This window comes from Dryobates pubescens, chromosome 13, assembly GCF_014839835.1.
Source record: "Dryobates pubescens isolate bDryPub1 chromosome 13, bDryPub1.pri, whole genome shotgun sequence".
NCBI lineage: Eukaryota > Metazoa > Chordata > Aves > Piciformes > Picidae > Dryobates > Dryobates pubescens.
In genome coordinates, this window is record NC_071624.1 from 28,985,139 (window position 1) to 29,011,799 (window position 26,661).

A 26,661-nucleotide genomic window follows, 5' to 3' on the forward strand; every position below is an offset into this window, starting at 1 on the left:
CAGCGCCTCTCCCCGGCATTGCCCGTGCCCGTGCCGCCTCCCGGAGGGCAGCTCGGAGAGGAGAAGCCTGCGGCTGTACTTTTGGGGGTTGTGACTGTCATGGTGAGTGCCCCCGAGAGGGGCAGCCTGAACGGGGACACTGCCCGCAGCGCCCCCTCCGCTGGAAGCCCAGGCTGCCCGAGTGCTCCTGTTTCCATTGTAGGTCAGGCACTGCCTGTGGAAGACTCACCTGCTGGGGGTGCCTGCCCAGCTGTGCTGCTCATGTCAACTCCTAGGAGCTTTATTTTAATTATTATTAATATTATTTTTGAACTCCTTTGGTTCATTTAGGAGTAACAGTTTGTGTGTCTGCTTCGGAGTTGTTCTTTAAGTCCATACTTGACAGCACTTGGGTGATACCCTGGTTATTCCATCAATTGTTTGATGCAGTTAGTATTCTCCAATGGGAAAAAAGTCTTAACTTCGCCCAGTTGCTGGTGTGAGGCTGAATGTGTGTTCCAGGCTCCGAGGGACGTGACCCTGCTGATGGGAAAACAAGAGCAGAACTGGCCTGCTATTTTTGGCCCCGGTATGGAAACCCTGCTTAGGAAAGAGAAACATTTTAGTAGAGCTGAGAGCAGTTTCAGAACAGAGGGTTTATTGCCTTTGAATCGCTCCGGTCTACAGGGTTGTGCAGCCTCAGGTTTGCTTTCCCAATCCGTCTCCAGCTACAGCGATGCAAATGGCTGAAGTGCCCCAAAGGTCTCAGCTAGTCTGGGCCAGGCTCACTGAGGTTAGTGCAGACCCTCCCTTGGTGGCATGACCTCCACACAGGTTTTTGCTCCCAAGTCAAAACTTGACAGCTGTGCAGTGCTTCCAGAAGTGCAGGTTGTAGCTGTGACAGCTGGATGTTGCAGCTCACCTGACTCCTCAACCTTGCTCTTGCTGGGGTTCCTCAGCAGCCCAGTGACCTGCAGAAGCTGGGAGTGTTCTTTTTTCCTAACACTGTGGTTTTTTTTTCCTTCCCCTTCAATCCTGACCTGCCCCAGTAGCTAAAGAGACTGGAAGGGAGCCAATTTACTTGAGAAGCCAGGATGCCTTGACTTGCAACCTGATTTTGGCCAAGCTCTTCGGGGAAGGAGCTCCCCTTGCCTAGCCTGGCCTCTGCAGCTAGCCAGCAGCCCTGGCCCCTTGCCAGGACAAAGCCCACTCGACAGCAGAGCAGTCTCCATTAGCACTGCAAGTTAATAACTCTCTGCAACCACAGCTCAGTAATTACTGCACCCCATTTCATCTGTAACTGTGATATGCAAAACTAGACAAAGGCAGAAAGAGCAGGGCTTTAGCCTCTGAAGTACAAGCTCCTCTTCTCCAGAGTGTGACAGCACCTGCACAGCTGTGAATGAGCCCTGCTCCTGGCCTGACTTTTGTCTATCAGGGCATTTTCCTTCCATGGCTGAGATGAACAGGGAGGGGAGGCAGAAAACCTCCAGCCAGCCTCCCTTCTTCATGCCCAAAAGCTGGTTGTGGTCCAGAGCCATGGCTGTCCTCAGCGAGCTCAGACCTGCTGTCACAGTGTGGTCCTCTTACAAAGGGGAGTCTTGCCTGAGGGTCCCTGTGTGGTGGAACTGGGACCATCCTGCTCTGAATCACTCAATGCCAGCAGCAGCACTATGTGTTGGTGAGAAGCTGGAGTGCAAGGATCTGTATTAAATATGGGGTTTGGTGGTAATTCGTGGAGGGAGATGGAGATGGAGAGAAGGCCTTGTAGGGCCAGGTGGCAGGGAAGGTTTAAACACAGCCAGCTCCTGAAGAACAGGTCCAGGGCTAGACTGATGCCTGGAGGAGCCTGTCCCTGATAAATTGTACTTGAATCATATAGAAACCAGCTTCCTATTTTTTTAACTGCATTGCACTAAACAGGGGGTAATACAAATCCCCAAGAACTTCATTGCTCTGGCCTTTATTATGACAAATCTGGTGTAAAATCAGCTGAAGAAATCCTGTTCCTGCAGCAGCTGCTGTGCCAGCTGGCATGGGCTGCAGGCAGCAGCTGCAGGGATGACTTAGAGCCCCCTGTGCAGAGAATGGTTCGCTAGGAGCTGTGGATTCCACTGCCCTGTGTGCAGCAGCTCAGCTCTGAGAGGCAGCCCCAAACCTTGGGTGAATCACCACTGACTCTGAATGGGTTTGTGTTTATACAGTGTCCAAATTTAGCTACAGCTCAGGATCTCAGATGCTGGCATTTCCAAGGAGAATCTGAATTGTTCAAGTGACTGTCCCAAGTGTTTCTCCTTTAACAGCTCCATTCAGCTTTGCTGCATCTGTCTTGGTCACCATCCAGCTCACACATGTAGCCACCTCCTGCCATTTGGGCAGGGTTTGACTCTCTCCTCCTTTCATTCCTTCCCTCCTGTATTATCTTTGGCTGTGTTCCTCCTCTTAATCATGGCTGGAAACAAGCAGGGTTTCACCTGCAGGTCTGGCAGTGTTGCAAAGGGGTTGCAAGCCACATTTATCCTCACAACACAGAAAGTAATCTCTCCCCTCCCACTGGCTGGGAATGAATCAAGCTTGGGACAGCACAGACTGAAACACACAGCACTGGAATCCAGAGAGAAAAGGCCCCAGAGCACTGGGTCATGTGTGGCAGCTTGCACTGCAGCTTGGCACCCACAGGCTTGGCACCCAGGGCTGCTACCTTTCACATGCCTCTCAGGAGCCAGAATCCTTCTAGCCAGCTGTGGTGTGGCTTGTGCCTTTCTTAACTACACCTGGGGTCACTGTGCTCTTCAGGCACATGAAATGCCTTGGTGGAGCTGAACCAAAGTCATTTCCAAGCAAAATAAAAACAGGGCACTTCCCTCACCCCCTCACAACAAAAGCTCTCAAAGTTCCTATTAAAATGGGAAGTCCAAAGGGCTGAGGAAGCTCCTGCAGAGTGCAGCTGTCACTCAGTGCTGCTCTCCTGGCCACAGGGGATGTGTTCTCCTCCTGGTGCCCACATTGTGTATTTGCAGTACCTGTTATTTGCATACAAAATGCTCCACTTACCACCTACACAACCTGCCTCAGCCCATGCCCCTTTATTTCTTGTGGTGTTGTGTTCACACAGTGAATCATGGGAGGGGGAGCCTGGGGAGGGAGTCACAGAGCTGGTTCCCAGCTCAGCAGCTGGGGTGTAGAACTCTGAGGAATCATGGAATCGTTTGGGTTGGAAAAGACCTCTGAGGTCATCCAGTCCAACCATTGGCTTAAGACCACCCTGGTCATTAAACCATGTCCTGAAGTACCATGGCCACAGGTTTCTTGAACACCTCCAGGGATGATGACTCCACCACCCCCTGGGGAGCCTGTTCCAATGCCTGACCACTCTTTTCAACCTAAACCTCCCCTGGAACAATTTCAGGCCATTTCCTCTCATTCTGTCACCTGATTCTAGGGAGAAGAGACCAACCCCCACCTCACTCCTTTCAGGGAGTTGTAGAGAGCAAGATCCTGGGACAGCTTTGTCAGTGGGAGCAGAAGTTGCTGGGAGGAGCCAGCTGCAAAGGGCCACTGCAGTGTGACTCTGTCAGAGGCCAGCTCCACAAAGCCAGAGGGCACTGGGAGGGTGCTGAGGTTAAAACTAAGCCTGAGCAGGGTGAGCAAGGTTTCATGGGTCACCAAGAGACCTGCTGGACTCCTTGTCTACCCACATCACAAACAGTGTTACAGATCAGTTCAAACATCTTCAGCAATCCCAAGAACAGCCTAAATAAATGCAACTGAAATCAACAGAGGCTTCTGAACATGTATTAATTAACCTACCAGTGCAAGGTTGTTAACACCACAGTAGGTTGCAGCACAGGAAGAAACCTGCCAGCCCTGATGAACACTTGACAGCCTTGTGGATAGGAAAAATGCCAGCTGCACAGCCTGGAGGGTACACAGACAGCACATCCACATGTGATCCAAATCCTTCATCCTTCCTCCTCTTCCTCAGCCAGCAAGATGCTTGTGAGCTGCTCCTCAGAGACAGTTAGTTCCTGGCAGGCTCCTATGGCCTGACTGAGGTAGACAGCAAGTATATGTTTGCACTGCAAATAAGAGCACAGCCAAGTTACCAGCAGGAGCAACACAGGAATGCCAAGCTCTGTCTGAAAGCCACAAAAACCTATCCTGGCCAGAATGGGCCCAATGAGGCACTCAGCCCTCCCAGGAACAGGGCTCCCTCTTGGCAGGCCAACTCCTGGCACAGGCTCTCGTTGCCCCAGGTCAGTTCTGGGGCATCATGAGGATGATGTAATACAGGGATGTGACACACAGCAAAGTGTCACTGGCTTCTGGTGCCCTCTAGACAATTGCAGACCAACTGCCAGACTCCATGTGGCAGCAGCCCTTGTTCCAAGACACCAGGGATCCTTCACCTCTTGAAATTCAGCACAGTAACCTGTGATGAGGAACAAAAGCCCTCCCCAGCCCTTGTGAGGCCTAGCTCCACCCAAATGCCATTTGACTCCCAGGGGGCAGATGATGTGGTGGGTCAGGCAGAGCCTTTGTGGCCAACTTAACACTCCCTTGGCAGTGCAGGAGCAGAGCACAGCCTGCACCCAGCTCTCTGTCCCAGTCCCAGGTGAAGGCAGACAACTCACCAGGAGGCTTTCACTCTTCTGCAGGACAGTAAATCCAAAAGCAGGACATGTGCAGAAGTGGCAGGAACTGTAGCAGGTGTAGAGCTTGCCTGAACTCCCAAGGACCTGAAGCAAAGGCAGCAGGAGGGGTCAGAGGCAACATTCACCTTTCCTTTCTCCAGCTCAGCCTGTACCTGGCCTGATGTCCTCTCCACTGTCTCTCACAACAGGCTAGCAGGTGACACAAGGCAGAAGTGTCCCCAGACACTGCACTGACCCTAAGCTTGAAGAGCCTCAGCATTCCCACAGTCTCCCTTCTCCCGAAATGCTCCTGTACACCACCTGTGCTTGCAGCAGAGCTCAGCTCCAGTGGCTTCTGTGCTGCTAAGAGGGAAAGGGCAGTGGCACCTTGCCCAGCAGGTAACACCCACAAGCTACAGCTCTCCCACAGGAGCACCCATGCCTCACAATCCCCCTTAGTCCCAGCACATTCAGGACACAGGACTCACATTCTTTTTTCAGCCTGGCCTTTACCCTGGGCTCTCTTTATACTCCAGGCTGAGTTTGTTTCATTTGTGATAAGTTTGTTTTCCTCTGGCCCCTTTGATTGTTTTTTTCCAAGATGAAGTATTCTGATGGTGCCTTTCCCTCAGAAGTGTTTTCCTTTGGGGAGGGGGGCAAGACGCTGCTGGATGTGGGCTGAGTGCCCCTGTCCTGACCTAATGGCACCAACACAGCTGCTGCCTAATAAGGCAGACTCTAAAGCCCAAAGCCCAGGAGGAAAAGGTGCCTCTGCTCCTGGCCAGCTGCAGCCAAGCCTAGGATGCTCTCTTGGCCCCGAGATGCTGTGAGATTTCCTTCCACTGCCCTCACCAACAGGCTCTGGCTAGCTGCACAGCAAAGGAAACATCACCTTGGTGGTGCTGTCCCTGCCAGCGTGGAGGGCCAGCTGTGGCACCACAGCAGCCACTGCTGCCAGCAGCACACAGCCAGGCAGCACCACAGATGCTGCCAGGGCCTCAGTTTCCTCACGGTGGGGCAGGCTGCCACACAGTTCTAGGAAATTAACTGAAAGAGACATAAAAAAAGAAGAATCCAATAAAAGTGCAGGATGTGAGCAATGCAAGTGACAGTTGGCAGGAGGGTTGAAATGTTACTTCCTCTCCCCCTGGCCTCCCTCCCACAGCTGACAGCACTTCTGTGACTCGGGCAGGGGTAAGAGGAGCCCCAGCTGCTGCCTGCTCACCGCTTCACACCCTGACAAACCCAGCACAGCTCCACCAGCAGTCACCAGCCCTGCAGCAGGCCAGACTTAGCCCTGCCCTGGAGTCACCAGGCTTGGCTCTAGTCTGCAGTGTGGGCAGGTACTGTACAAGCTCTCCTGGGACGACTACCAACCCTGAGGTAATAGCAGCCCTTGAACACCCCAGAGCTGCTACTCCTCTGTTAAGTATCAAGGCCACTAATGCTTGGGTATTAAAAGCCAAGTCACAGCTTTCATTTGACTGAGGGCTCTTTCTTCTCAGTCCCTGAGGGCAAGAGCTGCCCACACTAGAGGCTGCAGTCCTAGGGCCTGTCTGAGCAGAGCCATATTCCCCTGAAGCAGTGCCCAAGATGTGCTGGGTGATATGGAATGCAAACACCATTTGCACCTCTGAAGCATCAACAGCTCAGATTTGGCTAAGATGACCCAAAGGAGTTTCACAATAGGACCAGCCTCATTGTCTCAATGTTCTCCAGATCCAGCTGCAAAGGCAAGCACCACCTCACATTCCAGCTCAACCACATCTGGGTGCAAAGAGCAGAGCTGACTCTGTGGAATAAGTGAAAGGGATGACTGTGCTTGTGTCCAGGCAGCCAGGGATGCTCCCCCACTCCCCAGAGCACTGGACATGCCTCTCTGCTGAGGGAGATGTGCACACAGCTGGGCTATGTGTCCACACCACACACAATGAATGAAGGGCCAGTGACACTACCCAGCTCCTCCCCAGTGCAGGATCCCTCAGAGTTCTGCTTCCTACAGCCCCAGCCTGTGCTCCTGTCACTGCTCCAGCCAGCGGCCTCAGGGGAGGCTCTGCTCTGTTTCTGCATCTCAGACAGCTGTGCTAAGGAAGAATTGTGCAATGGGACCAGCCTCACACCCCCAGAGTAAATCTCTCTTCAGATTCCTTTGTTAATTAACTCATCAGCATGGCCTTAATCAGCAATCAGGCTCCACTAGAGAGGAATGCTGCTCAGAAGCCCGCAGGCACCTGCAGGCAGGGACTGCTCCCTGTGGGCTGCCTGTCAGCTAGAAGGACACAGCACAGGCCCTGGGGGCTGCAGGAGGCTGTTCACATCCTACCTATCAGCTATGAAGTGTGCTGAAGGCTGGGCTTGTCCCACATTAACTCCTGGTGATCAGCCCTGACTCACCTGTCCAGGGGTTCCTTCCCTGAAGGTGAACCAGCAGCTCCCTCCACCTTCAGAGGCAGAAGGAAGCAGCTCTGCCACATGCTCTTTTCTACTGTGCACCACTTGAGCCAGCTGTGGGGCCATCAGCAGATACTAATCAATCAACCCTCATTTGGTGCAAAAGAATGGCCTCCAGCAGGAATTTTTTGCCCCTCAGGTAAGTGGGGAGAGGGCTGGGCAGTGTGGAGAGTGCCTGCCTTGCTGCAGCACACAGCCTGAGGCAGCACTGAGCAGCAATGACCCTGCCTAGACCAGAACAGGGTGGCAGGGCAGCACCCAGCACACCAAAACCCTCTCACCATGCTTCTCTGATCTCCTCCATGTCTCATGAGGCTTCCTGCATCCAAGAGGTAAATGCTGGGCCTCTTAGGCTGCAGGTAATTTCACCATGCTGCAGAGAGGCTGTGAGCATGTGTGCACACATTCAAAGCCTCCCTGGAAGATCAGAGGCTTTAAGCAGTCCCCATCATCCTTCACACAAAAGGTGCTCAGTGAAGACCCTGCATCCCAGCCCTCAAAGCTCTGCCCAAGCCTGCATGGCCTGACAAAGCTCTGTGAGGGGAATGTGACCATCCTCTGCCCAGTGACACATTCAGCCCAGCAACAGTGAAAAAAGAAAAGCCCTTAAGCATTCAATTAGTGAGGCAACTGCTGCCTAAGAGTCCTGAAGCAGAGCTGCTCAGGCTTTAGGAAACATCACCAGGCAAGCCCTCAGCTCCAATCAAAGGCTGTGTTCTTGAACCCTACATGTTTATGAATCATGCCTCTCTGGAGAGGCTGATGGCCTCTCCAAGGTCCCAGAAGCAATAAAGACTCCATGTGCAATGCAAGCTCTGAACATGTGAGAGATGTTCGGGTCATCACCCAGGCCTGGCTTCACGGCTCTGGCATCTCCCTAGATGACCCCAAAGCATCTCAGAACCTCCAGTGAAGGAGAGAAGGCTCTTTGCAAGGAGGATATTTGAAAGTGTTCCCTTTAGCTGCTGCAACAGGGAGCAAAGAGATTGCCCCTGCTTTAGGGTGTGAAAAAGCCCAGCAGCAGGCTCAGCAATGAGGGGGCTGTGCTGTCTGAGGGGGTCAGCAGTGCTGAGTGCAAGGAGCTGGGGAACTGGGTGCTTCTTCACCACAATCTTATGGGCACAGGGTCCCACTGCACAGTACATGGTGCCTCTGACTCTGTGACCACATGGGCTGGATGCATCTGGTCATGGAATGGACAGTGTCCCAAACAGAGATGCCACCAGTGCTGCTGCTGAGCAAGGAACTGTCCACACCATGGGAAGCTGAGAAAGAAGTGCCAGTGGCTCCTGACCTCACCTGAAGAGCCTGAGCTCCAACTCCAAGCCTGTGCTGTGTGAGGGGTTCGATCCCTGGGGCTAAGGTGAGCTCTTCTCTCTAGAATGCCATTTCCTGAAGATGCTTCTGTGATTCACAGACTTAGCTTCAGTAAACAACAATAAAACCCCCGGACTTGGCCTGCATTGCTTCCTCCCAGGCAGCAAGGATCCTGCTGCCAGGGAGAGGTCAAAAGTGTCCAGGACACAGGATTTGGAGTGCAACAGGGAAAGAAATGCAGTGATGGTAGATAACACTCTGTTGTGTACTGTTTGTCAAGAGGAAGAACTGCCTATGCTGGATAGGATGAAAATAATCAAGCAAAATTAGCAATCCCTGGAAAACTTCCTTCTGACCATACCCACAAACATGTAAGAAATCATCTCTGGCTGGCTGGGAGCCAAAGACAGTGGCAGTGGACAGCAGTGTTCCAACTCTAGTCTGTGGCTACTGCTCTCCAGCTTCACTTTAGGAGTTTGTACAACACTGATATTCTCTCTGTGTTTATCCAAGTGTCCTTCCACGTTCTGCAAGCTAGGCTAACATTGGAAGCCCTCAAAAAGCAAGGCTGAGGAGGAGAGAAGCAGTACCTGGTATGCAGACCTTCCGCTGGGGGCCACGACTCGAGTGACCGAACGCTGATCCACCAAATCCAAGGCTGGGACAGCACAAGGGCCAAATATGAACTTCAGCCTGAAAGAGAACGTGGCTCTGCTTAGGTGACACCACCAAAGGAGGCCACCTGGCTCAGCCTGAAGTCATAGGATTTAGCCCTACGAAGTCCAGAGGGCCTGTAGCCAAAGGTTCCCACTGCCTCTCAAAACCCCACCCGTCACAGTTCCATTAAGCAAGCTACCAAGCAAGGAAATACATTTGCTGGTCCCTGCTTTGCTGGCTTTCACCATCAGCCCTTGCCCTGTTCCTTTGAGAAAATCCCAGGACTCAGCTCTTAACAACAGCCCCTGCTCTGCCAGCTATTCAAAGCATCTACACAGGGTTTGATATTCTTAAGAGAACTTCCAAATTTCCAAGCTGCTCCCAAGCTCTCTTTCCAAGATCCCATTCAGATTTAATTAAAAGGCCTTTAAAAGATTTTTCTTACACAGGACATCACAGCTTGTGTGCTTCTTCTTCAGCACTGTGACCCAGACACTATCCTGGCTGCACAAACAGGACATGAAATGGTTCCTGTCCTGAACTAAAATGAGGCAAAGTGCATCAGAGACAGATGTGAGATTTTTCAGTCAGTGTTAGCCATGCTGGTGAGGAGTTACCTTGGAGCAGCAGTTCTGGCTTGAATGCCCCTTTACAGATCCCTGATTGTGGCAGAGTAAGAGAATAGGTGAAGCAGGAGACACAGGTTGTGCTTACAGTGATCCAAACAGCCTTTTTGTTAGTGTTCCCCTAGTTCTTCTGATTCAAATCTCATGTAGACAGAGCACTGGCACTTAACCAGTTTATCACACAGTGCATCTAGGCCCTAAAACTGGAAACTGTGCTCCTGCCCAGCACCCTAAGTGCACTCATTAGGTGTTCAGGGGAAGCAGCAAAAGCAAGACATGCTGGCAAAAAGAAGATGCAGGAAGGAAATTCTGGGGGATGCACAGTGCTGGGGGGCTATGCAACAGGCAGTGTCACACACCCAGCCCAGTTCTTCTTGTTACAGTGAATTGTGACACTGCCACATGAGCACAATGAACAAAAGAGGGATTTCAGTGAGGGCAGCAGCAGGTAAAGGAGCAGAGAGAGGCAGACTTGTTAATGGGAAAAGGGGCTTGTGCTCTGAGACACCTTAATTGTACCTACAGGCTGCCCTGGATCAGATTATTGATCAGCTGGTGTTGAATCCCACTCACAGTCATGACCTCAGAGCAAGGAGAGAGCAAGGATGATATATGGCTCCTTGAGCAATAGGAAATGCAGCAGCAGGGCTCCTTCCTCATCCCAAGGAAGCTGCTTTAAACCCTGCAGAACTAGTGAATCATTTTGTAGCAACTGCATCTCCTCTAACACAGTCACAACTGAGGTATAAATGTTTCTCTACCTACCAAATTGCATCAGTACACCATCAGGGAAATACTTAAAACACTTCACTGCACACAGAGGCACCAGATAGCAGCAGTTTTACATCTGTAACCCAGCCAGCAGAAGGGCTCAGAGACAGCACATCTCTTCCAGATAAACACCCAGGGACAGCACATGCCTTATGCCACCCCACCCTCCCTAAAAACTCTTTCCCTTCCCTTTCCTTCCAAGCAAGACACATCACCATGCAGTAATGCTCCACTGCACAGCATTTATGGATCAGAGAGAGCCTGGCATGGGGTAAAGACGAAGTGAGTCAGGTTTGCTCAGGTGCTGCATGTTTGATTCCTTCAAGACATGGCCTCTACACAATTCTCTCCTCTGCCTTGGTGCTGTGAGGCAGCACCACAGAAGCACATGCTGGTGTCTGGCTGCTGCTGTAAAACTCCACACCAGAAAGTGGAAGAATAAAGAGTTGTGAGTCCTGAAGGCCATCTACACACTCACTGCCTGCCCCTCTGCAAGGAGGGTTTTCTCTTCTGCTGAGGCCATGCAGGGGTATATGATAAGCTGTATGTCAAATATGGACATCTGTCCCTTCAGCCTATTGTCCAGGCAGCTCATAGACTTCAAAGTGACTCTAGACCTGTAAATCCAACTGCTCTGAATGTGTTCCAAAGAGCTCAGAAGGACAACCCAGTTAACTGTGCAGACCTTTTATGTGCTGAGAAAAATCTGTGCAGTCCAGATTAGTTGCAAGGGTAAACAACAAGAAAATAATCAGTGATGAAAAGATAGTACAAAACATGAGCAGGAGAAAGCAGAGGGAAGTTTCCAGCTCCAGTGAGTACACCAAGAGCCAAAGCAGAGCCTGGAGTCCCAGCAGCATGGCTGACCTAACACATCTGAGTCAATCTCACAGCTAACAAGCCAAGCACACAGACTTATTCCAGGAAGACCAAAGCTTCAGTTGCACAAACTCAAGGCAATAAGGACTGATTTCATCTGAGGATGGAGAGGAGGTGGGTGGGGAAACACTCAACGTAAGACATTCCTTACAGATTAGGTTTGGGACTATAAGGGGGCTGAGTTTAATGAGTTTCAGTAACTCTCTCAAATTTGGGGAATTCTTTTTCCATGTATATGATTTTATCAGTCCAACAGGAAATAAGGAATGGGAATGCCCAAAGGAAGTTCAAGGAAGAGATTCACAAATGAAATCAGAACACTTCAGAGCTGCTGGTCCCACGGAACTGATGGAACTCTGAGGGCCAGGAGTTACCACCCAACTGCCACTAAGCTTAACAAGGGAATTTCTTTCTTCTTCTTTTCTGTTATGACAAGAAGGAAACCAAAAGACTTGTAAAATATAATCCCACCATTCAAAGGCCATTTGTGAGCCCACAGGAGGGAGCCACCACACACACCTTTCACAAGGAAGTTAACCTTAGATCCCAACAACCCTGAAGGGTTCCGGTGATCTCTCCTGGCTATATCAGAGGCAGGCAGGAAGACAAAGATGAATCTGAAAAGCTTTTCTCACTGTGGTGCAGTCTCTTCTCTACCTTCAACACTAATTAGTGAGGGCTGCAGAAGCTGTGAAACTTGGATCTCTTAGGAAACCGCTTGGGAATGACTGAAGCATTCACAGGCTTCAATCAACACAAGGGTGATGAAACTGACCTGAGATGACTTCTAAAGAGAAGAAAGTAATCAAGTTAACAACTCCCTCGTGTAGAGAGGAGTGTTTCTATCACACATGCTCACACATGCTCATGGCTCAAACAAAAGAAGGGATCTCAGGATGCTGCTGTGCTCACAATGATATGAATGTAGCAGGGATGCAGCACTCCAGTGGCACAAATCACTCTGAAACAGAGTCCACTCTCACAGAAAACTCATTCCTCCTATCTGAGAGTGGACTCTGAGCTCAGGTCTGACTTTCTGCAAGTTTAATCCACCCAAACTAGAGCAAATCATCACAGGAGATTCAGTGATAGAGATAATTCTACAAACCTCCTGAAAAAAAAAACCTGAGATTGTCTCTTTGGAGCTTCATTTCCCCCAGCAGCAAAAGCACATAGCAAGTCTGCATGAGAGACACACCAGTCAAACACAGGAGGAAAACAGTGGTACTGTGATGAGAGCAGATTGTCAACCACCCTTTAGCAGGACAAACTAGAAAGGTGCAGATTTAGATAGGAGGTTAGGAACAAGTTCTTTACCATGAAGGTAGTGGAACACTGCAACAGGTTGCCCAGGGAGGTAGTTGAGGCCCCATCCCTGGAGATATTCAAGGTGAGGCTTAATAAGGCATTGAGGAACCTGGTCAGGTTGAGGATGTCCCTGCTAACTGTAGAGGGGGTTAGACTAGATGACCTTTGGAGGTCCCATCCAACCCAGATCATTCTGTGATTCTGTAAGCACTGAAGCAAAGATACTTACCCCAGCAGCAGGTCATCAGGGACTGCAACAAAAAGAAAACAAAGTGTGAATTTGCTGAACTTCCCCATTGTGAGAGACTTCAACATCAGAGGGAGGCTCCTGTCTCCCTAATGCACCCCCAGAGCCACACAGCTCTGCAGTGCTCTGGCCATCCCCTCTAGCCACCAAAAAGCAACAAGCAGCCGCAGAATGATCTGCTATGGCACTTACAAGTACAGCAATCAGAGCCACAGGGAGCTCATCTTAAAAACAAATACAGAAGCCCAAATAGATTTACTTCTGTAACATCCTACTTCTAAGAGCATGCAGAAGAGGCATGTGCCTCAACATCTTACTCTGCTACTTTAAGAACTTGGTTAAAATATATATATATATATATATTTTGTTTTCCCTGAGTGTCTCTTGGCATGAGTGGAGAATTCTGGCATCAAAAGAGTGTTGTTCTTTTCCCAGCACAGTCTTGCAAGGCGCCACTGGTTTACAGCTTTAATGCAGCACACAAACACCATGTCTTCACTCACTGCAACTTCTTGTTGGCCTGCATCAGAAATAGTGTGGCCAGCAGGAGCAGGGAAGTCATTCTGCCCCTGTACTCAGCACTGGTTAGGCCACACCTTGAGTACTGTGTCCAGTTCTGGGCCCCTCAGTTTAGGAAGGACATTGAGACACTTGAACGTGTCCAGAGAAGGGCAACGAGGCTGGGGAGAGGCCTTGAGCACAGCCCTGTGAGGAGAGGCTGAGGGAACTGGGGTTGCTTAGCCTGGAGAAGAGGCTCAGGGGAGACCTCATTGCTCTCTACAACTACCTGAAGGGAGATTATAGCCAGGAGGGGGTTGGTCTCTTCTCCCAGGCAACCAGCACCAGAACAAGAGGACAGTCTCTCAAACTGCACCAGGAGAGGTTTAGGCTGGAGGTGAGGAGAAAGTTCTTCACCGAGAGAGTTGTTAGCCATTGGAATGTGCTGCCCAGGGAGGTGGTGGAGTCCCCATCCCTGGAGGTGTTCAAGAGGGGATTGGACGTGGCACTTGAAGCCATGGTTTAGTAGTCATGAGGTCTTGGGTGACAGGTTGGACTTGATGCTCTTTCAGGTCTTTTCCAACCTCACTGATTCTATGAAAGTGACACTTCACAAAATCACAGCTTGGGCTCTGCTCAGCCCATCTGATCTTTCTGTTACCACTAATGGAAACAGTGCACTGTCTCTCTGTATTCCACTGGAAGATCAGGACATTTGACATTAAAACCCTTTGTTCCAACAATTCAAAATATTCTTTATGACTCAGGCTGTTGGCTGGATCTTTCCAACTTTATTCTAGCTTAATTCTCCAAAGTGATTAATCAGTTATGTCTCAGTGTATTTTTTAGTACTCTTTTGGTGCTTTAAGAGAAGTATAGCTTAAAAGGACTGCTAAACTATTCCCCCCCTCATTTTACAGCAGCATTCATAAAGATATTTTTAAGAGTCACAAGTAGATGTTGGATCTCCTCTAACCTGATGGGAACCACACTGCAAGTATGCCAAAAAGCTGTCAGTGTGGTCACTCTGACAGCTTAGACATGAAGTCTCTGCCCATTTCCCACTCAAATGTAGTCCTCCAACAGACTTCTCTGAATGTTTATTTGCATGAGTTCAGTGCAGTTAAAAATGTTGCTCAAACAAACAATTTCCTTAGGAAGACTGAGTGAGTGTTTACTCAAGTAAGCACACAGAGTAAATATTCTTTCAGCACAGATTACAGAACTATGTTAGTAAAGCAAAGTGCAAGGAAGGTAACTGTTCTTAACTGGCTGATAGAACTGGCCAAGGTTTAACTCTTGGCTTAGGCTTACTTCATTCAAGCAAGGAGAAAGCTGTTGCTTGCCCTGGGAATACTATCACACCACCATCTGCTGGTCAGTGATGAAACACGATCGTCTTTATGAAGATTTCCCTTTAGTTTAGTTTTGAAATCAGTGAGTCTATAAAAGCAGCAGTACAGCAGGCACAACAAAACACCTGCCTAGAAGTCTGCAAATTATCATCCCTCAAGTGCAACCGCTCATACTACAGGCTCTGAGCAAGCAGGATTGTCCAACCTGATCTAATTTTTGAAGGAGCCTGACTTTGTGAGGGGGGCTGCTCATTATCTGTGCTTTAAACCCCTGTGTTGTCCCCAGACGGGGACACAAAAGCTGGAAACATCCAATACAACTTGCCACTCCAGACAGTGAAGGCTAAGAGTCTGCAGAAGATGCGAACAAGGGGAGGCCAAGAGCCCTCATCGCTGCCTGAATGGCAGACCTCGCTTTAGCGCCCACCACCTGCAGGGATGGTTCTGCTCTTCTTTACCTACCGTGTGAAGTCTCTTGAAAAGCCTTTTTGATCTCCTTTAAAAGCTCTTCTGCTACCGCTGGCAAGGTACAATCCATCCCATCGGCAGTGGCCTCATGACTGGAAGCAAGACAGAAGAGAACAGGAGGCAGTGGGGAACCATTAAGGTGTCTGCAGACACCCTAAACCGGAGCAGCTTATCTGGGCAGTACTGCCTCGGTGGGGCCAAGGAAGGGCATCCTCAGCAACTTTTGCAATGCGTTTTTCTCACGCTCCCGGAACAAAGGGTTTCTCAAAACCACACAAGCGCCTCCCAGATACCCCCACGGACAGGCGGACCCCGACCAAGCGGACAGGGACCGGGCATACAGCCGGCAAAAAGAGGAGGCTCTGACCTGGCGCGTCTCGGCGCTGGGGCAAGGCCGTTCCCGGCAGAGGAGGCCGCACAGCCCACCCTCTGTCCTTGAGGCCGCGGGGCTCGGCTGTGCCCAGGGCCCAAGATCCGCGTCCCGGGACGGCGACCCCGGCGCCGGGCTGGGCCCTACCTGCGCGGGCGCAGCCATCCGCGCGCGCCCCCATGGCAACGGGCGCCACGTGACCCGCGTCCGCCTCACGTGGCCAGCCCGCGCTCTTAAAGGGCCCGCGGGGACGATGCTGGCGGCGCTGCCGCGGGTTCTGTGTCGGTGGTCCCGGTGCCCATGGACTGCCCGCCGCTGCTCTGCGGCGCCCCTGCCGTCCCGGACCCTGTGCCCGTGGACTGCCTGGCGCGGTGGGGCCCGCGGGGAGGAGCGCAGCGGCAGGACGGGGTTCGAGAGGCGGCGGTGGGCCCGGCCGGCCCTGGGCTTCCTGGGAGGTGAGGCGAGCGGCGGGCTGCGGGGCGGTGCGGGACAGGACAGGACAGGGCGGTCACCCTCGTCCCGCAGCCTTTTCTCTGTTCCCCAGGGACGATGAGGAGAGCGACGAGGACGCCATTATCCTGCTGCTGAAGAAAGCTAAGGTGAGGCACGGGCCCCTGCGGGCTGCGGGGGTTTAGCTCGGCGCGGGCCCTGCCGGTGACCTGCTCCTCGACGCTCCCCGTTCCCTCCGCAGCTCAGCGTCATGAAAGGCGAGCTGGAAAAGGCCGATCACCTTCTGCACCAGGCCCTGCGGCTGTCGCACGAGTCAGAGAACACGAAAGCCATCATCTACACCTACAGCATGGTGAGCCTCTAGGGTGGGGGCTGCCAGGGACCGGCCGGGACTGGCCGGGCCACCCTTATGCTGCAGCAGTCATGGGACACCATGGTGTGTCTAGTCGTCGTGGGCCTGCAGCTGTCTTGGGAGGGGTGTAGGGCCCAATATCGTGGCAATGCTGGAGCTGTCGGTAGAAGCAGTTGTGTTGGGGTAGTCCTCAAGTCCTCACTTCAGCACTGTCTGTCTCTTCCAGATGGCAAATGTGGCCTTCATGCAGGGACAGCTGGAAAATGTGAGTAGCTGTTTCTTTCCCTCTGAACTTTAAAAGGAGGACACCTTGTGTAAGGTCTTGTGCAAGATCTTGAAGGTGTGGCATGCTGTGACAAGCTGCACACTGAGCATAAAGCAGAAAAATCTGCCTTGAGACTGCAGTCCTCTGGAGCATGGGCTGCTCTCACAGTTGAACTGGGGGCTCCAGTGTGGTGAGCAAGGGAGGAAATTCTTCATACTGTCAAACATTTAGATGGCCATCTGATGGAGAATCTGGGAGAGCCTTGAAGGTGCTTAGATGTGGTAAACTCATGGCTGGTGTAGCAATCCCAAAGCAGATGCTGAAGGGACCCAGTAGCTGGCAGTGTCATTGGGCTCTGGTTAGCCTTTCACTTCTGACTGGTCTTTATGAACAGTACAAATGACACAAGCTGTGAGACAGGCTTCTCCCAGTAGTCTGCCTCTGAAGGGTTAGAGATCTTTATGTTGTTGTGCCACCATTCCTCAGTGTTCTCTTCAAAATTCTCATTTCAGGCAGAAAAGCTCTACAAAGCAACTATGAGCTATTTGCTTGCAGGGGACACAAAGGAGGTATGTTCTTCTGACAAAGGCTTTCACCTGGAAGTGGGAACAGTGTGGTGCAGAACTCTTTGATCCATTTCTCATGCTGCAGTACCTCCTACTGGAAACTGGCAATACTAGCTCTGAGCTTGCCAGCTTCTCAGGAATGTCCTTTAATGGATGGTAGCTCTGGAGACAGCAGGCTGGGGATATTAAGGTCTAAATGTGTTCTCTGATAATGCTTCTGCTGGAGAGATGTAAGAAGAATAACTGCATTGTGTGTCCTCCTGGCAGGACGACAATGCGATCCTTGAGATGTCCCTCAAGCTGGCCAGCATCTATGCTGCTCAGAAACAGTGAGTTCTCTGCTAAAGGCATTTTTTGCTTCAGTTTTGGCTTCACAGTGGCAGTGGTGGCCAAGCAGAGTCTCTTTAAGAATAGAGTGGCTGAGGAAGCTTTTATGTGACAGGTACCATCAACATCAAGGTTCCCACGGGCATCATATTGGCCTATCCACTCTCATGCAGCACAGTGATTGCTGCTATCTGCTTCTGCCCTAAGCTGGCCAGGTCCTGTAGAAGACTTTGGTTTTTAATCTTAACCCAATACCACACAAGAGAAAAGGCTTTAGAAGCAGCCGGTGGTTAGTAACTTGAAGCTTCATTTTCAGTGGAGCATCAGCATGGGTTGCCTTAGCTGGTCTGGAGGGACGGGGTCCTTCTCCACCTCTTGGATCCCTTTGCCCATGGGTCAAGAGAAAGGTCCAGGCCGTGGTCAAGAAGAAAGCACTGAGCGCAAGAATGCTATAATCAAGGGGAAAAACCTGTCTTGCAGCCCTCTGGAGTGAGGGAGTGAATGTGTTCACATCTGTGCCTTCAGGGGTAGAAGGAGCTTTGCTTTGAGCTGTTGTATTTTGCAGGGACAAATTAGCCCTGGCTGGCTACCAGTTCTGCATTCTGACCTTAGAGGAGAAGGTTGCCAAGCAAAAAGACTTGCCTGAGGATGTCTTACCAGGTGAGACTGCCTTGTCTGCCAAAGGCTTCTCTCTTACCTTCTGTTTTCCCCTGTCCATGATGCTGCTTTCTGTTGCCTAAGCACCATCTTCATCTCAATCCATTGTCTCCACACTGCATGACTTTCCTGCTCTTGTAAGATGGAGATTTATGCTGGATCTTGTAGAAGTGACCATTTCCACTCCTCTCTAATTGCAGCTGAAGAAAAGGCCAACACTAAACTCTTGCTTGGGATGAGCCTAGACTCCTACGCTCGCTACCTCCAAAACATCAACCGGCTCCCTGTGGCCCAAAAAATGTACGAGAAGGCTCTGCAGATATCAAATGATGTTCAGGGAGAGACTCATCCACAGGTGATGTGTACAATGATGGTTGAACTACAAGGGAAAGAGATGCTTATATAGGGAAAGAGGCAGCTTTGCTGGCACCAAACACACAGAGCACTAAGTTAGGTTCTGTTTGCCTGCCAGGAATAAGGAGCATGCAGCATGTTGATGTATAAATATGACACTGACAGCTTCTGTGGGAAACAGCCCTTTCATTAGTGTGACAGGGTTATCAGTGTGGTGCTCCTGCTGCTCCAGGTTTCTCCACAGGTCTTGCTCTGAGGTTTCCTTTTCCATCCTGGTGCAGACTGTGGTCCTGATGAATGACTTGGCAACCGTGCTGGATGCCCAGGGGCACTACGACGAGGCTTACTCCTATGTGAAGAGAGCAGCCGAGCTGGCAAAGGAGACTGAGCACCCTGAGGAGCATATGGTGCTGAACAACCTGGCAGCAATTCTGATGCACAAAGGTAGGTAAATGAATGCCCAGGCTCTGTCACTGTGCTTGTGCTGACTTCAGTCACCTGTATTACCTTATTTCTGTTACTATTTTTAGTTTAAGCAGCAGTTCTGTTGACTTTGTGTTGTGTTCAAGATAAAAGCAGTACTGGTGCACCTGACTCAAAAGGTTGCCAGGGGATCTTGTTTCCCTTGTCCTGTCTGTGCAGTAATTGGTTCCAAAAGAATACAAGACAAGCTTGAGACTTACTTCCATAGGATCTTAAATGCTGAAGCACCACCTTGTTCTATCATCATTGCTCTGTTTTAGCTCTCAGCTGGCAGCCTGTGCTGAGCATTGTCTGAACTTCCCTTGTTCTTGATGTGATCCAAGTGGTCCTTGCTTGTCCTTTGCATGTGGTCAGCTTCAGGAGGGGCCTCTGAAAATGGGTGATGTAATTGGCTAGCCATGCCACTTTTTCCTCTTGCTACAGAAGATTTTCTACAAGCAAAACAGGTGTACAAAGAAGCTCTAAAGCAGGCACAACAGAAAGGAGATGCTGCTTCTGTCCAGCATATCCAGCAAGAACTGGCTGAGCTGGCCAAGAGGAGAAAAGCCTCTAAATAAGTCTGGCCAGAGTCCAGCCTTCAGGTGGCTGACACAGAAGCACAGGCTGGTCACTGCTAGAGCCTGGGACCAGCAATGAGGAATTTAAGGACTGCTTAACAAGGAGGGCTGCTATTGCCTAGCAATTTAGCCCAAAATAAAGAAGGAGTTTTTAACTATGTAAATTGTGATGTAGTCTGTGGTTACCCACTGTGCTTGTGGTGTAACTTTGTCTTGACTGCCAGCAAGGTGCAAGTCAGGAGTGGACATTTGCTCCTCCTGACTGTTTTCCAAGCGTGGCTATACTAAGCCAAGTCATGGAAAAAAACCAAGCAGTTGTCATCTAACCCTTCACATGTCTGGCTCAGGGGCTGTGCTGGCAGTGCTGCAGGTCAGTAGGTGTTCACTTCAGAGCACTTCCCAGACTCTCCATGCACTGTAACAGAGCTGTAGCTCCATGTCCTTTTCAAACAGGTTGCCTGAAGATCAAGTGTTTTACTTCAAAGCGTTTAGTATCCAAAGATAGAAGATGCCCTCTCAGCAGGGGTGAGACTGTTACCAAACAAAGCAGTTGTCAAAAACAAACCACTCAGCTATCTTACCCCAGCCAAGAGCACACAAAGTGCCAAAGCTGTCCTCCCTTCTTGGACAGGACAGTACTAGAATGCTGAGGCTTCCTGTTGCACAAGGTATGTCCAAACTGTCAGGTTTGTAAGCTCCATGTCCTCATGTGGATCTCTTTTAAGACCCTGCTTGTAAAACATTCTTCCAGTTCTGCCCTGCAGGGAAGCCTCATGTTGAAGGAGAATTAAACCAGAAGTTGTCAAATCCCTGTTGAGCTAGGACAGTAAAAGTAACTAATTCTCTCACTAACCAGACACTATTTTAACCTCTCTAAAAAGTCCATCTGGTTGGTACACTCTTAAACATTAATTGAATCATTATTAGTTTACTTACAGTAGTATTAGTGGCTTCAGCTGCTTAACTTTGAGCTAAGAAGAGGCACAGAGGTTTTCCAGAGCTATTCACAGAAGCTGGAAAAACTTGTAAGTCCAATACACAGCTTTGTTCTCAGCAAATGAAGAAGTAAAAATATGGCTGTTACAGGCACCTTTTATTACCAGAAAGGCTCTAATAGATTAGAGCTAATCTTTCAAGTTCTGGTTTTTATGTTGCAGACCTTGACACTCCAGCAGTGTTAACTGGGAACCCTGCAGCACCCCCTCAGGGAAGTGTTTTGCCTGTTCTCCTTGAACAGAGCTTGATGCTGCAAAACAAGAGGGAGACACAGGAAAAGCAAATGGAGAACTGATCCCCTTTATTGATTGGTCTGAATCCAGAAGTCACTGTCTACTGAAGACATTGTGTGGAGAGAAGAAAAAAAAAAAAGAAGAGTTGAGTTTGATGATGCATGGGTTTTTCAAGTCTTAAATGATTTCATATCAGAATCACAAAACAGAGCAAGATGAAAGCAGTGGGAAAGCGCTGATCAGAAATCAGTTAAAAATCTGTAGTAAACTACACTTTGTAAACATGATTTACAAACACCCTCCTGTCTGAAACAGGCCAGGTGTAATTCCATACTTGGAGATTACTGGAATTGTGGTAAACCCTACCTTTAGGCTCTGGAGAGGTTTTGTTTTTACACTGGAGGAGTTAGAACTTGGGTAACAAACAAAAAAAGCAGCAACATTTTATGTGCAAATGCCACTCCAGCTGCATCTTAGGAGAAAGTGACTACCCTGCCTTGGGTATCTTGCTGCTGCAGCAGCAGGGACAGGAAGCTTTGCAATGAACATGCTATACTTACTGTACAGTTAAAGACAGGTGTCTGTACATGCCTCTTTCATCTTGTACTTGTTACAATAAGAAAGTGAGAACAGGTGAGGCTTAGAATGGAACTTAACTCTCCACTCCAAACTGAAACCTACAAAACAGGGCAGATCAACTTGTTTCCAGTATGTGTTGCTGTGGGAACAAGAGAGTTAAGAACACAGGTCTACAAACAGGATTTTTAAGCTTTAAGCCAGAAGGGTAAAGAAAGAAGGGTGGGGAGGGAGGGAAAACTTTCTTAGAGAAAGACTAGGAGGAGATTTAAGACTCTGCTCTGGTGCAGTGTTTTTCAAAAGTAGCAAAACAACTCTGTATTTGCAACACTCTGTCAGGTTTCCAAATGAGTTCCTTTGGATTTTGTCTTTCCCACACTTGGTGCAGAAAGGCTTTCCTCTCAAGCTAAATAAATTTACTATAGGTACTTGTATACTTCCTGTTTGTAACTGGACCATTACAGTCCTTCCATCAGATGAAGAGCTTACACAGCATAAGGTTACACAGCTGCATCACACCTTCCATAGTGTGTTGCAAATACTGTGTTAAATTAAAAATATTTGGACTTGGAAAATAACTTCAAGGCAAAGACTCTGTTCAGCAAGGAGATGCAAAAGCAGTTTGGAATCTGGCAGACCATGCCACCTCCCCCCCAACTCAGTGCTACCTGCAAATCAGTCCTTCTACCCCAGATTTAAATTCACTTCCTGAGGTCAGTGCAGCAAAACAGTAAGTTGCTCTTGAAGATGGATGTCAGGACACCCTGTGGTATCACTAACCAGCTGTATGTATACATGAGCTACAAGCAGGCATCGATAGATGAACGATTAAGGAGACTCTCCTAGTACCATATACAATTTAAAAAGTCAAAATCACCCTAACAAGTATTGCACACTTCAGGAGTTAAGCCAAGCATTTGTAGGGACTTCCACCAAAAGCTTGCTTACAGGGCTGGGGATTGGGATGCAGACTTCAATTATTACATAAGGTTTTGAAGGTAAAAATCACAGTACCTATCCCCAACTGCTTGTAACAGAAGCCAAGTAGGTGACTCGTGTGTTACTCAATTATTCTAGAAAAGCATTTAGTTTTATTTAAACTTGGGATGTAGAGCTTTTTCTTCTTGAAGGACTTATCAACCCACCCAGAGCCTCTGTGCAGGTAAGCCATTAGCTGTGGTTAAATATGACAGGAAAGTTTAGGAGCCTGTTTTGACTGCATACAATGCAGAAACAGAAAACACTTAAGATTAGGCTTTTGGGGCACAGCTAAAATTCCCAGTGTGCACAACAGTGAGGTATACCTCCAGAAGCTGTTTTCTTGTTTGGTTGGTTGGTTTTCTTTTTTTTTTTTTCTTTTTTTTTTTTCCTTTTTTTTTCCTTTTAAAAATGAACCATAACATACCCATGCAATAATATTTCTGCAGTGTTGCTAAATAAAACCGACTGCACCCAAAATTTACACGGTGGCAGGATTTCAAATTCCAAAAAGAGAAATAGATCATCTTATTCCAGCCAACTGGACCTATGTTAATGTACAGAATTCATTAAGGGGTCAGTCTTAAACATAAAATAACAAAAAAAAACCCCCAAAAATAACACCACCACCCCCCCAAACAAAGGAACATTTTCACAAGAGCTTGGACACCACTGAGAAAGTGTGGCTGGAGAGATGGGGGTGGATCTTGTAAGAGGACAGTGCCTGCAAGAAGTGGCATGGCAGTAAATGGGCAATGATGCTAGGCTGGTGGGGAGGTTGGGGTTTGTGGTTAGACTAGGCTGGAAGGGAGGTCAGGGTTATGAAGAGAACTCTACACTGGAGAAAATGCTTTAAAAAAAAAAAGAAACCAAAACAACCAACAACCCAAAACCAAACCAAGAATTAACAAAACGACCCCCAAAGTTTAGGCAATGATTTGAACATAAGTACACCAGATACTAACAGCAAGGGGAAAAAAAAAAAAACCACTGCAAAAAGTACTCTCTATTTACAGAAGAATGATTTAAAGACATTATGGTTTTTCTTTACAAATAGATGTAGAACAGGAATAAGTCCACATTTTTTCTTTTCTTTTTTTTTTTTTTTTCTTTTGTTTAAAAACTCTTTACATATTTATCTTTAGTAAAGTCAACCTTCTTGATCATGCTCCTCCGACACACAGGCCTGTGCAGAAGGCATTTAACGGACTCTCCATCCATTCTTCATTGTGTGGCCCTTGCTCTCTTGGAAAGTCTCTCTGGGCACAAGTCAAAAATAGATTGATTTGTTTGTTTGTTTGTTTTTGACCCGCAAATTAAAAACAAAACAACAACAACAACCAAAAAAAAAAAACCAACCCCAAACCAACAACAAAACATAAATCTGCATAGTTCAGTCATCACTGTCAGACAAAGTCTCATATTGTGCTGAAAGCAGTGGTGCAGGCTCTCGCTCCCATATCCTGTTCTGTTGGTGAGTGGTTGCTTGGCTCATGGACGGTGGGGCACAGGCAATGGACGTTGGCGGTGTACTGCTGAGCATCCTCATCGTCAGCGGGTTGTAAGGAAACTGTGTTGAACCTGAATCAAAGACAGTTCATAGAATGGTTTGGGTTGCAAGGGACCTCAAAGATCATCCAGTTCCAAGTCCCCTGCTGTGACCATGGACAACTCCCACTAGCCCACGCTGCTCAAGGCTCCATCCACCCTGGCCTTGAACACCTCCAGGGAGGGGGCATCCACAACATCCCTGGGCAACCTGTTCCAGTGTCTTATCACCCTCACTGGAAAGAATTTCATCCTATTCTCCAGTCTAAATCTCCCCTCCTCAAGCTTCAATCCATTCCCTCTAGTCCTATCACTACAAGCCCTTACAAGAAGTCCCTTGTAGGCCCCCTTCAGGTACTGAAAGGCTGCCATAAGGTCTTCCCAGAGCCGCCTTTTCTCCAAGATGAACAGCCAAGCGAAAAACAGGAGCTAAGAAATCTGTATCTGAAAGACAGTCTGGTTTGGTTGTGATAACTAGCAGAAAATTTGTTTCAGGAAATCCTCACATGCTGGAAACATGACCTATATACCAGCGTGGCTACACCTGGCCTTTCGACACATCCCACATCTGGCTTGGTGAGTTTGACAGAAACCTATATCTCACCTGTTGATGAAGGCCTATCTTCCCAGGCCCATACTGGAGTCTGTCTGTGGTAGTCCCCTTCTGAATGTACAGATGAGACAGAAGAAGGTCTTTCAGTTCCCAAATATCCTTGCCCAGGAATTGGAGACTTGGACTTCCTGCTGTTTGACTTGCCAATTAGCTTCTGCTTGCTGACCCCTCCTCCTGGGAACAGAAGGGGCAGTTTTACAGACACATGTCTCTGCATTTTACCCTCTCCTTCAATAAATGATCACATAGCAGCAAACAGTAGCTTCCCACTAATGCCTTCTGGAATGCTGATTTACTACAATTAGTGACTGTATGGGCAGCTCTTCTAACACAGCATGGCTAGAAAACTTATCACAAGGGAGTTTGATTTTCACTTTTAGGAAGAAAGATGTTTTCAGCTCAAGCTGGCTCCCACTGTCCCATGTTCCTTATAGGGGATGTGTGAGAAACACACTTCCATTAGGTAGCTACCTAATTCACCCTGTTTTTTCTCCCCTGTTTCTTCAGTGTTGTCATTCCCACTGGCTAATATTCCTCAAGTCACCAGTGCCACTTTGACAGCCAGGGCCACTAGAGGGATGGGAACACCACTCATCACTTCCAGAAGACAGACAGTGATTTTCAGCACCACCAAGAAGATTCAGACCTTTATTTTATTTTATTTTTTTTTTCAGACTACAAAATGTTTAAGAGCTACAATACCTCACCTGAATTTGGTGATGGGTTGGCTTCTTCCCTGCGTGGCTCATTACTTGCTGACACTGCAGCACTGGAACTGCCAGGTGCCACCGCAATCGACTGGGGCATGACGACTCCGTGTTCCTCACTCTTGTCATCAAAGTTTCCCATCAGTGCTTTCCTAATAATGTCTTCCAGACCCAGATTACTGGCAGGATCTGCAAAGGAATGACCCCTAGAGCTGACTGCACCTGGGAGATAAAAGAAAACATACAGGGAAAGGTGGGAGGGGAAACAAAAAACAGATCTCAGAGAAGTGACAAAGGGGTAATGGAAAAGATTAGAGAGTGAGGCAGAAAGTGGGGAAGGAAAAGAAGAAGAAAAAAGAAGGAAAAAAAAAGAGATGAGATTTTTTTTAGTCTAAATGAAAAGCTGTGTGCTCCACGAGGGCTCTAAGTTAGGTATGCCAGCAAAAACTGAAGAACTACTTCGGTAGTGCCACTGAATGTGAGCTTCTTGGCAAGAAGAGCATTTTTGTTTAGTGTTTTCAAATAGCAAAGGAAGCTGAGCTTGCTGATTGTGATGGCACATTAAGTAAAATCTGCAGCTACTATTCAGTTGTAAGAGACCAGAAGAATATTTCTCTCATTAATAACCATAAGATAAATCAGGATGGAAGTGTGACACATGGCATGTATTTATTCCATCTAAATTCAAGGAGATCAGTGCTTCCTCCATTCAATAGACAGAAGCTCTGTTCCAGAAGGGGCAGGAGCTGGCCAGAATCATGTTAAACTCAATCTGTGGTACAACCCAAGGTACAGCATTTCTGATCTCCACATGCCAGTTTAATTCTCTGCCTCACTTGCCTCTTTGTCACAGTACCAGTATGGATTACATGTAATCTCCTCATCTCATGGAAGGGTGGTGAGGTTTATTTTATGTATTTATCAGAAGGGAAAACAATAATCATTGGGAAGCATTTTAAATACTCCAGTTTATAAAGTAAACTGCAGCTGGTAACTAAGCCCAGGGTTTGTTGAAGTATGCTGTACTTCAGTTCTGTTTAAGTGAGATGCTAACCAGCCTCAGGACTTCTACCTCTGGGTCAGATTTGCAGAGCACAGTGAAATAAATAATTCTTGTTTCAGTTCCCATTTACATGTTTTCTGATGCTTCCTTTGGTCATTTTGCTTTTCCCAACGATACAGGAAACAGATTTTCATGAAGGATATTACCTTTGAAATGTTCATCATCTTCCTCCTTTAAACTGTGTATAAATGAAACCTATTACTTCACTTGCTAAAAGATTGTGTTGTTCCTTTTACTGGAAAACTTACCTGAGGTAGTGACTGCTGGCAAATTGAATATTTCAGTCCCTGGCTGAGCAGTTGCTGCAATCAAAACACAATATTTCACTGAGTTTTTCCACTACTGATGGTCACTCTTCAGTGATCACAGCTAGTCC

At 48.5% G+C, this 26,661-nt stretch overlaps 3 protein-coding genes across 9 annotated transcripts in view; 1 reads left to right on the top strand and 2 right to left on the bottom strand.

Annotated features, from left to right (window-relative positions):
* Window positions 1–2,569: 2,569 nt before the first annotated feature.
* ZSWIM7 (zinc finger SWIM-type containing 7) lies at window positions 2,570–15,760 on the bottom strand. Its single transcript, XM_054166256.1, has 6 exons — window positions 15,708–15,760; window positions 15,185–15,282; window positions 12,852–12,873; window positions 8,972–9,074; window positions 4,614–4,718; window positions 2,570–4,058 (listed from the first exon to the last, which is right to left on the bottom strand). The coding sequence occupies exons 2-6, from the start codon at window positions 15,258–15,260 to the stop codon at window positions 3,942–3,944; spliced, it is 423 nt and encodes a 140-aa protein (XP_054022231.1). The 5' UTR covers window positions 15,261–15,282; window positions 15,708–15,760; the 3' UTR covers window positions 2,570–3,941.
* An 18-nt stretch (window positions 15,761–15,778) lies between these two features.
* On the top strand, window positions 15,779–19,727 carry TTC19 (tetratricopeptide repeat domain 19). 3 transcript variants are annotated; one of them, XM_054166254.1, is made up of 10 exons: window positions 15,779–16,015; window positions 16,086–16,159; window positions 16,252–16,362; window positions 16,589–16,627; window positions 17,140–17,196; window positions 17,461–17,522; window positions 18,086–18,180; window positions 18,378–18,532; window positions 18,813–18,975; window positions 19,441–19,727. In XM_054166254.1, the coding sequence occupies exons 1-10, from the start codon at window positions 15,814–15,816 to the stop codon at window positions 19,569–19,571; spliced, it is 1,089 nt and encodes a 362-aa protein (XP_054022229.1). In that variant the 5' UTR covers window positions 15,779–15,813; the 3' UTR covers window positions 19,572–19,727. The 3 variants fall into 3 exon arrangements, with proteins under 3 accessions (XP_054022229.1, XP_054022230.1, XP_054022227.1); XM_054166252.1 differs by having other exon boundaries at window positions 15,783–16,015; window positions 19,438–19,727; XM_054166255.1 differs by lacking the exon at window positions 16,589–16,627 and having other exon boundaries at window positions 15,782–16,015; window positions 19,438–19,727.
* Window positions 19,728–23,705: 3,978 nt separating this feature from the next.
* The window catches only part of NCOR1 (nuclear receptor corepressor 1), a 62,262-nt gene continuing 59,306 nt past the window's right edge, over window positions 23,706–26,661 (bottom strand). For 4 of the 5 annotated variants that reach the window (XM_054167069.1, XM_054167070.1, XM_054167073.1 and 1 more), the window contains 4 exons: window positions 26,534–26,587; window positions 25,223–25,444; window positions 24,507–24,689; window positions 23,706–23,935 (listed from right to left, as the gene is read on the bottom strand). In XM_054167069.1, coding sequence (XP_054023044.1) covers window positions 23,748–23,935; window positions 24,507–24,689; window positions 25,223–25,444; window positions 26,534–26,587 — 647 coding nt within the window. In that variant the 3' untranslated portion in view covers window positions 23,706–23,747. The remainder of the gene's footprint in view (window positions 23,936–24,506; window positions 24,690–25,222; window positions 25,445–26,533; window positions 26,588–26,661) is intronic. The other variant, XM_054167071.1, reaches the window with a different exon arrangement.